At 37.6% G+C, this 12,578-nt stretch overlaps 1 protein-coding gene across 1 annotated transcript in view; it reads right to left on the reverse strand.

Annotated features, from left to right (window-relative positions):
- HMG20A (high mobility group 20A) overlaps positions 1 to 12,578 on the reverse strand; it is a 69,979-nt gene that overhangs the window by 25,404 nt on the left and 31,997 nt on the right. Inside the window, exon 2 of the mRNA XM_004688001.2 lies at positions 1,142 to 1,234. Coding sequence (XP_004688058.1) covers positions 1,142 to 1,230 — 89 coding nt within the window. The 5' untranslated portion in view covers positions 1,231 to 1,234. The remainder of the gene's footprint in view (positions 1 to 1,141; positions 1,235 to 12,578) is intronic.

The following is a 12,578-nucleotide window of genomic DNA, read 5'->3' on the forward strand; positions in this document are numbered from 1 at the left end:
GAAGTACACTGCTGAGGGGAGCAGGGGCGGGTCAGGAGAGGTCTGCCGCGCCATGTGGTCACCTCCGGGGCAGGCGGGGATCAAACTCATGCGGAAGTGGCTTAAGCTTCTTACTGCAATGCTTCACTCCGCTGCACCACCAGGGAGGGCCCACTTCATTTTTTAATTGATAGTTTCTATCAGTTGAATGTTACTTATCTATCTTGTTTATTATTGGACTTCTCTGGAGGAATCTGAATTCTATAGGGGCTAGAAGTTTCACCTATTTTAGTCACTCCTTAAAAATCTAGTGCCTTACAGAGTGCTTGGCACATAGTAGACAGTTGGAAAATTTATAGTGAATGAATTGGGTTTTACAAATAGGCAGTCTTTGGAAAAGTCTTGGAGAATAAGTAACTCATCTGAATAAGTAAGGTCAGAAGGCAAATATTAACGAGGCAAGAATGGACGTGAGAGATGGAAACACAAAGTATAGTCTATTTTTAAAGAGCGCTGAAGAATAGTACAATACATCTTAGGAATTAGCTAGCACTTCAATCTACTAGTGAATGCATTTCTTCCTTGGCAAATAACTTCTAAAATTAGAAAAGATTAAAAAAAATCAAGTGAAATAGATTTTTAAGGAAAGAGGGGCTATTGCTATTAGCCTTTCCTGCATCCTTCACATATTGTCTAAAAATACCAAAGAAAGGAGAGGGGCAGAAACAAAACAAAACAAAACACAGATATAAAGCTCCTAGGCATCTTGAATAAATAACCGTATTACTAAACAAACATGACCTTAAAAAAAAGACTTTTGGGGAAATGTTATTTTAATATCAGTGGCAATTCAGAAAGAAAATGCATCGTTTTCAGAGCCTGCCCTGTGGCAGGCATCCCTTAATGGTGACTCGATAGTTCTCTTAACCAGGAGTCACCCATGGTTGCTGTTCCAGTTCACAGGAACCAGAGCAAATGACATCAAAATGCAGATTACAGAGCAGCTCACAGTCAATGCGTATACATTCTTTGCCCAACATAACTGTATCTTCCATTCTTATGATCTATATCTGCCTCTCTGGCCTCTCCTACACCGCCGAAAGCTTTGTTCTGAAGCATAGGCAGAGGCACAGAGGCGCAGAGTCCCAAAGCAGCTGCTTACCCAGTGGCAGCCAGGTCATTACTCTCCTTGGAGCCGTCCTCATCTGCAAAAAGGGGAGGTAGGGCTGAACTAGTCATCAAGGTTTCCATCTCTCTGAAAGGAAGCGAGAATAAAAAAATGACTGAATTACTTCCGGCTGAAGTCCCACTAATTAAAAAAATAGTCTTCCTTCACTTTATCACATTAACAGTAGAATACAAACTGACCAAAATATTTATTTTCTTGACTTGATACATCAATTTAAAACGGATGGTTAATGGGCTTTTAACTCCCTCAGTCTTCTCAACTAACCAGACTAAAAATAAATTTTAACAATCAGGATATATTTGGAAAATTCCTTTCTGTTCACTCAGTATCTTTAACAGTAGCCTTTATTTTCTATAAAAATTGTTAAGCAGATTAACTCAATGCTTTGCAAATCTGAATAAATTAATTCAATCTCTTTGTGATACAATTTCACCACCCTGGACACAGACAAAACTGCTGACTTAACCCAAAGGGTTGCTGTGAAGGATTAAAATGAAAGTGCTTCATAAACAGGGAAAGGTTTAGGTGGTAGGTGTTTTGAGTATAATTATACAAAGAAGGCACTGTTATTGCAGCATTACCAATTCTGAGTCCCAGGTGAATCATCCTTAGATTAAATGGTAACAAACTGAGTCCTCCAGAAGGGAATAATGCAAAGGAAATGGAGGATGGAGGGCAGACTGATGTGGTTTAGAGATAACGAAACCACACTTCCAGGTCAGAAATGCTCCAGAAATGACCAGCTGTGGAAATAGCATGCACCTGGGACAGGAAAACAACTAAGCTTAATTGAAGAAACAAATCACAACAACTCAAGGCAATTGAACTGAAAGGATAAAGGAAAATGTGACAACGAGAGTAATTTCATTTAGAATATCATTGCAAAGAAATATTTTTCCCATGCAAGGTTTCCCACCACGGTTTCATTTCGCTAAAAGCAGCAGCCTTCCATTCATATAGCTAAAAGCAGCAGCCTTCCATTCATCATGAAAATGATATTCAAACACAACACTCACTAGTGACCCCAAACATCAGCCACTTAAGTGGAACTGCAAACCACTCAAGAAAAGAGAGTGCCTCAATCAACTGGGAGAATTGAACAGCAAATTATGAGAATTCAGTTAGGAGCTCCCTCAGCAGTTATTTCAGGTGCCGCTGCTAAGGAGACCCAGTGAAACAGCAATTAAGAGGAAAACACAGCAACCCAAGCAGGGAGAGGACCCACCCCACTGAGGCAGCAACAGGCGGAAGTACCCATGACACGGGCCATATTCTCAATGTTCAAGACAATAATTTAGACAGTAATTTACTTCCCAAATGATGAAACTGATGTTTTATTTCTTATTTTCTTGTTTTCACTTCTAAATCTGTTGTATAGCAGAGCAAATTCCACAAGTAGCTTTATGTGAAAAAAATGCATCTGTGTGTACCCACTGGCCATTGAGCAGGTAGAGCGTGGAGGATAGACAGGCGCCTCCTACATCACCACAATTTGTTCTACATGCGGGGGTTCTTGCAACTCGGAGGCACAAGGGGCTCGAACAAATACTGCGAAACTTCATTCTAGACGTTTCCTAAAATAATCCTGACACAAGTGTAGTTACATTTTAGTTCACATGACACACAAAGCAGATCAGAATCTGGCCAAAAGAAAACGAATCAGATTCCACACAGCCTAACTATATGTAACGAGCAAACATTTAAATAGCCAGGCATGTCCCCTCAAACCTTAAAAGAACTTGTGACCTGGCATTTTTAATTAGAAGTCCAGAGGAAAGTGGCCTTTCAGGCACCTCAAGAATCAGAATCTGAAGCTTTTGGCATCCCTCCCACATCTCAAGAGATGACAGTATTTTGGGGGGGGTGGGGGCGGGAGACACAAATGAAGTGTCTTTTCCTTCACTATGCCAGCGTGTCTCTCTCAGAGTGTTTCCAGATTATCTTTAGTCATTGTGAAATATGGAAAGCAGCTGGATAACACCACCTTAACAACATATAAACAGATCACACAAACAAAGGAAGTTCAGAGAACGCACACTTCTTGCTTTTTTCCCCCTCTTAAGTTTGTTTTACTTAACCCATATGCCTTCAGATATATTTTCTCTAGTGTTACTGAGTAGTCAGGTCCATAAGAAATGAGCAATAAGTGGGTGGAAGGCTAAAGGGCCAAGATCAACAAAAGAAGGAAATGAGGAAAAAGTTCACTGAAACCCAAGGCCTCTGAAACCAGTCCAATTATCTGGAAAGTAAAATGATTCCCAAGATATGGCAGGGATCCTGCAGGATCCACAGTAAAAGGTCTGCAGGGGTAGAGGGAAGATTCAAACTGAATTGTGGCTACCAAGCTACTGACTGCCAAAAGCTCTTCAGGATAGCATGTGTGCCTGATAATGTACCAGTACATTATCAGAGGTCACACTGCACTCTTGAAATTCCATGCAAAGCACTCAAGAAATGTAATGAATGCTGCTTTGGAAACAGAAAGAAGAGAAGTATGTATAAAGGCAAAAAATATACAAGTTTGATTTTCCACTGAAGTTTACATATATAGGTTCATCTTGCAGATGTCTCCTTGAAGAAGGGACTCACCCAGTGAAACTTCTACCCTGAGGTTTCAGAAATGGTATCATCTTCATCCTTACACTTTGAAACAGGGTCTGGACTTTAGTTTTGGAAACCCCAAAATTTCTTCTAACCATTTACGAAAATAAAATTGATATATAAAACAATGTGCCTAAGTAAGATATTTTAATGATGATTATAAAAGCTGTAACAAGTATTACAACTTAAGCACACTAAATAATTATTGGCCAATCAACACACTTTCTCTCTGTTGTAATAGGGGGAGCCAAATCACAACCAGAGCATTGCTTTAGTCAATATAAACACAAAAAAAGGAAATTAGGTGAAGTTAAGAAATGTTCAACTAAGACTTTTCTAGAAATCTTTTCCAACAAAAGGAATAATCTCAACAGGGAAGCTATGTGAAGGCCTCCCCGATGGCACAGGGGTTAAAATCTCAGTGCTATCTGCTGGTGGGAATGCAAACTAGTACAACCACTATGGAAAACTGCTGGAGGTTTCTCAAACTGCTAAAAAGATGGAGCTTCCACGTGATCCACCAATCCCACTCCTAGGTATCTACCCAAAAGACACAAAAACACTGATTCAAAAAGATACTTGCACCCCCATGTTTACTGCATGGAATCAACCCAAATGCCCAAAAGTAGATGACTGGATTAAAAATATGTGGTACATATACACAATGGAGTATTACACAATGGAATAAAACATATGGATGGAGCCGGACGGGATCATGCTTAGTGAAATAAGCCAGTAAGAAAAGGGAAAATATTGGATGGTTTCACTCAGAACAGGAGTATAAAGGATCAGGGGAGAAAATAATAAAAATGAACAACTATATACCAGAGACATTTTATGGGTGTGGAGTGGGGAATGGGATCAAAAATGGAGGGGGGGAAGTACACTGGACTATGGTGATGGCACACGGGTGATTTGGTGATGGGAAGCCTAGGAGGATTACAAATGAGATGGAAAAAGGCATAAAATGATGTAAAAAAAATAAACATATTAAAAAAAAATTTCAGTGCCATTAAGCTATTGCCAGCCACTGCAGCATTTTATCCCCAGCCAGGGAGCTGACCCACACGGCACAGCAGACCTCTCCTGTCTCACCCACTGCTCCCCTCAGCAGTGTATTTCAGTAGATTTGCTTGTTCTGCTCCCCATGCTGTCTTTGGTGAATCTTCTCAACGGTTCCCCCATACCTCTGGCCTACAGCTCAGTTCTTATATGCATTAAAAAAAAAAATAAATCTTTTCTTTTTAAAAGACTATATTGGATAGTCCTGAAAGCATTATTTGTAACTTCTGTTCTCCAGAGTTGGCCCTTACCTTACTCTATATATGTTATCCAACTCCCTGAAGTCCTAAGGTACAGCATATTCCCTCTCCAGGCTTACACATCAAAGCTGGGAGGTGAGGTTCTGCTCTCATTTTTCATACTAGTAGCCTTAGGCACAACTCCCAGTTCTTTTAAAAATCATGTTACTTGGCTATACCAAGATCCACTTCAAAGTCTGACCACTATCTCCTACCATTTTACCAATTACTCTACTACAATTGTTCATTAACCAAGCCTCTATTCTTTGACCCTTAACTTCCCCTTTTCAAGTCTTAAATTCCAAGACTACATTTCAATTATTCTTTTGCCAACACTGCAATTCCTTTCCTTTGCTATTCCCCCATATCCCATATGTAGATAAATTCTGTTAGTTCAAGATGGTGTTGGAGGAAAAAAAAATCACAAATAAAGGGTGCTATGTAAATTTATTCAACCACAGCTGGGCCCTCAATGTTCTAGGCAGTCACCCTACATGTTCTTAAGAAATTTCCCAATTCCCTTATCAGTTCTGTGAAGCATTTCCAACCCACTCAAACCTAACTTGCTAACCCCACAGCTATTCACACACCCAATTCCTCATGTATATCAAAAGTCATCCTATTTTGCTTTATTTTCTTAAAAACACATGCTTCATATACCACTCAGTTTATCCCTTAAAAATTCACTCAGTGAATTTCATATATTTACAACATTGTGAAACGAACACAGCTGATTTTAGAACATTTTTATCACCTTCCTAGAAACCCCCTAACCCCTGCAAGAAACTTGGTATTCATAGCCCATTCTTCTCTCTCACTAGTTTCTCAGCAACCTCTAACCTGTTTTCTGCATTATGGTTATACCACTCCAAAATGTTTTTTATAAAGATTTATTTATTTATGCATATAAGAGCTGGGTAAAGGCCAGAGGTGCGTATGTAGGGGGTAAATTGTTGGATTGTTTCCTCACTTGATGATTGGTTACTCACTTTGATGATCTAACACACTTCAGTGATCACTGAGACCTTTATTTCAGTCAAGATATCAAATCATGGCATTGTACACTGAAGATATTTTGCAACATTTTTTGATCAATTATACCTCAATAAAGCTGGGGGGAGGGGGAAGGAAAACTACTTCCCCTTACCCACATCTAAGAACATCACATTAAAATTTCAGGCAAATAAAAAATAAAGATTTTAAAAAAATGTCAGAGGGAAAAATACATTATAAGAGGAGCAAAGATAAGAATTACTTCTGACCTATCTTCAAAAATCGTGCATACATGAGAAGAGTGGAGTTTGCTATTTAAAGAACAGAGAAAAAGACTCAACAACGTAGATTTATGAACTCTACGATAACATTTTACAAAAGTGAGGAAGAAATAGTTTCTTAGATAACCAAAACCTGCAGAATTTGTATCCAGTGGACATGCTTTGCACAATTAGTGTTTAAAATTAAGTTCTTCACAAGAAGGACAATAATACAGGTCAGAAACTCAGATCTACATTAAGGAAGATGAATAGAGAATGAAAAGGTAACATTAACACTGTTGTTTTTCTTATTCCTGAGGACAGGTATTTAAAGTAATAACAAGCAACAAAGTTTGATTATGTATGCTTATACACACAGATACATGCTTATGTATAAGGAAATGAATGACAGCAATGATATGAGGAATGAGATGGAGAAATTATGAATATTTTGCTATTATACGGTACTTAAACTATGTATGAAGTGTTCAAGTGTTATTTGAAAGTGGAACTACTGAGCTGTAAATCTGTACTGTAAACTGAAGCGCAACCATTAAAGAAAAAAAAAAAACTTGTATGGTAAGACAGGAGAGTAGATGGAAGTATATAAAATTCTCAATTAAAAGTCATAGAAGAAAAACTCTGGAAGTCATGGGGATTACAAATGAGATGAAAAATGCAAAAAATGAAGAATGATATAAAAAAATACAAAGAAAAAAGATTATCTTGGGAAGCCAAAAATAGGAACAAAAACAATGACAACAAATAGAAAACAATAATGTGGTAGATATTAATCCAACTATGTCAATCATTACTTTAAATGTCATTAGTCTAAATATAAAAATTATACAGATGCTAAGAGTGGTTCAAAAAAGTTTCATCTGTGGGGGTCCTCCCTGGTGGCCAACATGTTAAAGTGCAGCACTATGAAGTTATCCTCAGCCACTGCAGCAAAAGTTCAACCCCAGGCCAGGGAGGTGACTCACGTGGTGCAGGACAGACCTCTCCTGCCTCGCAGATTGCTCCCCTCAGCAGTATATTTCAGTCAGAATGCCTGTTCTGCTCCTGACTCTGTCTCTGGTGAGTCCTCTCACCCCTTGCACTTTTGGCCTGCAACCCAGTTTTTGCATGCATAAATAAATACATCTTTAAAAAAAAGTTTCATATACATGCTGTCAAGAATAGCCCACTTTAAATATAAAACACAAAGATTTAAAATGAGGTAATGGAAAATGACATACCTCCAACAATCAATGGAAAGAAAGCAAGAGTAGTTTCAGATAACAGACTTCAGAGCAAGTAAAGTTATCAGGATAAAGAGGGGACTACTTAAAATTATATATCATTACATAAGGATAGGAGTCAATACTAAAGAAGACATAACAAACAGATCAATCTACTATCATAGTTAGAGACTTTAAAAGTCAGTCAGTAATGAAAAGTACAGAAAGCAAAAATCAGGAAGAACTCAGCTGAACTCAACAGCACAGTCAAAAAGGTGGATATAATTGACACCTATAAAACAACTTCATTTAACAGCAGATCAAGCACTCTTTTAAAATTTACCAAGTTTACCAATATTTACCAAGACACCCCAAAATCTGGGATATAAGAAACTAAAATTCAGGGCCTTCCCTGGTGGTGCAATGGGTTAGAATGCAGAACTGCAAGCTAGCCGCAGTTGCTTCAGTGGGAGGTGATCCATATGGCGCAGCAGACCTCTCCTGTCTCACCTGCTGCTGCCCTCTGCAATGTACTTCATAGATCTGCCTGTTCTGTCCCCACTCTGTCTCTGGTGAATTCTCTCACTGTCCCTGCACCTCTGGCCTGTACCCCAGCTCTGCATGCATAAATAAATAAATTAAAACAAAACAAAACAACTAAAACCCAGTAACAGAAAGAATGTTGGAAAATCCCTAAATACTTACGAGACTAAACACACACTTCTTTATAATACAAGTTAAAGAAGAAATCAAAAGGAATTTAAAAATATTTTGAACTAAAAGGAAATGAAACACAACCCATAGGAATTTGTTGAACACAGAAAACAGTGCTTAGGGGTAAATTTATAGAGCTGAGAGTCTTCCTGGTGGTGCAGGGGTTAAAAATCTCAGTATTGCCAGCCACCTTGGCATGAGTTTGATCCCCAGGCAAGGAGCAAACCTACAGTGCTGTAGGTCTCTCCTGTCTTGTCTGCTGGCCTGCTTTGTAGTGTATTTCAGTAGATCTTTCTGTTCTGCTTCCCACTCTGTCTCTGGTGAACTGATCGCCACCCCCTCCCACTTCTGGTCTACAACCCAGTTCTTGTATACATAAATAAATAAAAAATAAATCTTAAAAAAATTACAGTGCTGAATGCTCATGTTAGAAAAGAAGAAAAATCTAAAATCAATAAGTATATACATAAGGAAATTAAAAAAGAATAAATTACATCTAAACAGAAGAGACTATTACAAATCTGAGCAGAAATAAAATTGGAAAACATTAAAGTTGAAATCAACAAAATGAAAGGTTGTTTTTTTAAGGTTAATAAAATTGATAAGCCTTTGTTCAGAGAAAAGATACAACTACTGATATCAGCAATGAAAATGGGGATGTCACTACAGACAGATCTGGGCAAATTGTCTAGACTTCAGTATCCCCTCTCACGTATTACCACAACAACAACAAAAAAACTACTAGAAATAATATAGGAAAGTGGCAAGATGAAAAATCAATAAACAAAATTCTGTTGCATTTCTATATGCAAATAATGAATTAGAATAAAGGAAAATTAAGAAAATAATCCCATTTTATAATCATACAAGAAAGGATAACATACCTGCCAGTAAATTTAACAGAGGAGATGCAGGATCTATATACTAAAACCTATTAGTGTCAAAAGAAAACACAAAGATATGAAAAGATATCCTGTGTTCATGCATTAGGAGAAAAAATTGTTTAAATGGCTGTATTTCCTAAAGCATTTTATAGATTTAACACAATAGCTATGGAAATCTCCATGACATTATTCAAGGAAATAAAGCACTTATGGAACCACAAAAGACTTCTCAAAAAAAAAAAAAAAAATCCTGACAGAAAAGAAGAAAAATGGTGGTATCACACTGACTTTAAACTATACTAAACAGCAGGAGTAATCAAAACAGTATGGCACAGGAACAAAACCAGAAAACAGACCAATGGAAAAGAACCCAGAAATAAACCCAGACAAATATAGACAGTTAGTCTTTGACAAAGGAGCCAGGACTGTACAATGGGTAAAGAAAAGCCTTTTCAACAAGTAGTATTAGGAAACTAGGGCAGTGACATCAAAGTAATGAACTGATTATTACTTAACTACATATACACAGGTATACACTCCTAGATATTGACCGCAGAGATGTATGTGGGATGCAAATGAAATGGCAAGTGAAACAAAAGTAAAAATAAATAGCACTACATCAAACTAAGATGCACAAAAAGGTAACCTATGTACTAGAAGAAAACAGTTGTACACCTGACAAAGGATTTCCAAAATCAGAAAGAACTCATACAACTCAACAATAAAAAAAAGCAAACACTCAATAAAAAAGAGGTAAAAGACGTACACAGATGTTTCTTCAAAGATAAACAGATGGCATAATACAATGAGCTATCACTTACCCTTGTGAGAATACATTATCTCAAGAAGAATGGAAACAACAAATGTTGGTGAGGAAATGGAGAAAGGGGAATACTCATTCACAGTTGGTAAGAACGGAGTTTGATGCAACCTCTATGGAAGACAGTATGGAGACTACTCAGAAAAAATGGCGAATACCAAATACCGTATGATTCAGCAGTATCATTGCTTAATAGCTACCCAAAGAAAATGAAAACATATAAAAATATTTATGGGAGGCAGTACGCTAAATCATACACATCTGGGGGCTTCCAGGAATTGACCTTGGAAATAGTAACAGTATCTTTAGTCATTTACTATAGCCCAAAGAGCTGGGGCAAAGGATGCTGTGTCAGGATGAGAATGTGAATATCTGGTAACACTTTTCTCAGAGTTGGAACCCATTGCCATGGCAACACAACCGATGATCACTGACCAGCAGTAAGAACCTATGAAGAGAGCTGGAGGACCTCAGGATTCCTCTGGGGGAAGGCAAAAAAGTTTGCATGATAGCTACCACTGGGATGACGTGGGGCTTGGGAGACCATAAACTCAAGGTCTGCAGTTCTACCTCGCTCACCAAGTCCTTTCTCTTCAGTTTCCTTGAGATGCAAGTATATGACCTGGTATGGTATGGGTAGTGCCTGGATGAGTACTAGTCTTAGGAATGGATGGACTAGGGATCTTACCAGTGACTGAGACAGCTGCCACAGTGGGCAGGGTACTGACAGTCTATGATTCCAGTGACCACAGGAGTTACACAATTATGGCTCAAGCTCTGTTCCTTAAGGGCCAGTGTATCACCAGAAATCATAGTTGGCATCTCTCCAATACTAATGACAACTCAGGCTCCATTATTCCTCCTGCAAAGGCAATTACCCCTGAAAGGATTCAGTTTCACCCTCCCATCACTGTCCCAGCCTCTTTGTGCCTACCTAACCCAATTTTTAAAAAAGATTTATTTATTTATGAATACAAGAACTGTGGTACATGCCAGATATGTGGGGGGAGTGAGAAGATTCACCAGAGACAGAGTGGGGGATAAAACAGGCAGATCAACTGAAATAGACTGCTGAGGGGAGCAGCAGGAGAGACAGTAGAGATCTGCCATGTGGGTCACCTCCCTAGCAGGGACAGAACTTGTGTTGCAGTGGCTGAGAATAGCTTCATAGTGCTGTGCTTTAAATCCTTGTGCCACCAGGTAGGGCCCCTACCTAACCCATTTTGAAGATGTCTTCCTGAATTCTTTTAGTGGAAATTTAACTGAAGGTGTATCAGTTAGATCAAAAAATGATAGATACTGGCAAATGAACCAAATGGATTGAAAAAAAAAGCAAAGAACTTATTACTTCTATGTTTATATTAACATTATTCACAATGGCCAAGACATGGAAACAACCTAAGTGCTCAATAAAAGATGACTAGGTAAATAAATTGTGAATCATATACTCAATAGAATACTATCTAGTGTTTCTATAAGATGAAACAGTGCCCTTTGGGACAAAATGGTTGGATGTTTGGGTGATTATGCTAAGTGAAATAAGCCAGAAAGTGAAAGACAGTTACTGATGTTTTCACTTACTTATGGAATAAAAAACAAAACTAAACAAAGAAACCAAACTGGAAAACATAACAAAAATAACTGTCATACTCTATAAAATATACTAGCTACTAGAAGGGATGACAGCAGGCAGAAGAGAATGGGAAGAGGAAAGTGTAGGATATTGGCTTTGGAACTTTGGTGGAGGGTGAAGCATACACACATGTGGAAATGTGAAGTTCTATGTTTCAAAACTACATATACATATATACATATATATAAACAATGCAAGTAATTCACAAGTTCATAAAATTTGAGAAAAAATACTGGAGAACAAGTACTACTGAAGGAGTTAGAGGACTGACACTATCCTCAAAAGTTATTAAGTTACAATAATCAAGACAGGGGTGGCACTGGTAAAAGAACAAACAGATCAATGGAATATAAAGCTCACAAATAAATACATATACAGTCAACTGACCTCTAACAAAGGAGTTAGGCAGTATAATGAAATAAAGATAATCCTTAAACAGTGTCAAAACAACTGGACAGCCATAAGCAAAACAAAATCCAGTTTTTGAAATCTTTACAAAAATTAACTGAAAATGAAAAACAGACTTAAATGTAAAATTTTAAATTAGACATTTACTAAAAAATAACAGAGGAAAGTCTAAATGACTTTGGGTAAGGCGATAACTTTTTAGATATAATGCAAAAGGCATGATCCACCAAAGAAATAAATGATAAGCTGACTTCATTAAAATGAAAAACTTTTGCTCTGTGAAAGACATTATGAAGAGAATGAGAGGATTAATTACAGACTAGAAGGTATTTTCAGAAGACACATATGATAAAAAACTGTTGTACAAAATATTCAAAGAACTCTTAAAATGCAACATAAAAATGAACTGACTTAAAAATGGGTAAAGGGCCTAAACAGATACATATACATATACATACACAGCAAATAACATACATGAAAAGATATTCAGCATCAAATGTCATTAGGGAACTAAAATTTAAAGCACACAGGTGAATTGGTGATGGGGAGTCCATGGGGATTACAACTGAGATG

Source organism: Condylura cristata, unplaced genomic scaffold (assembly GCF_000260355.1).
Source record: "Condylura cristata isolate star-nosed mole 26May11 unplaced genomic scaffold, ConCri1.0 scaffold00023, whole genome shotgun sequence".
NCBI lineage: Eukaryota > Metazoa > Chordata > Mammalia > Eulipotyphla > Talpidae > Condylura > Condylura cristata.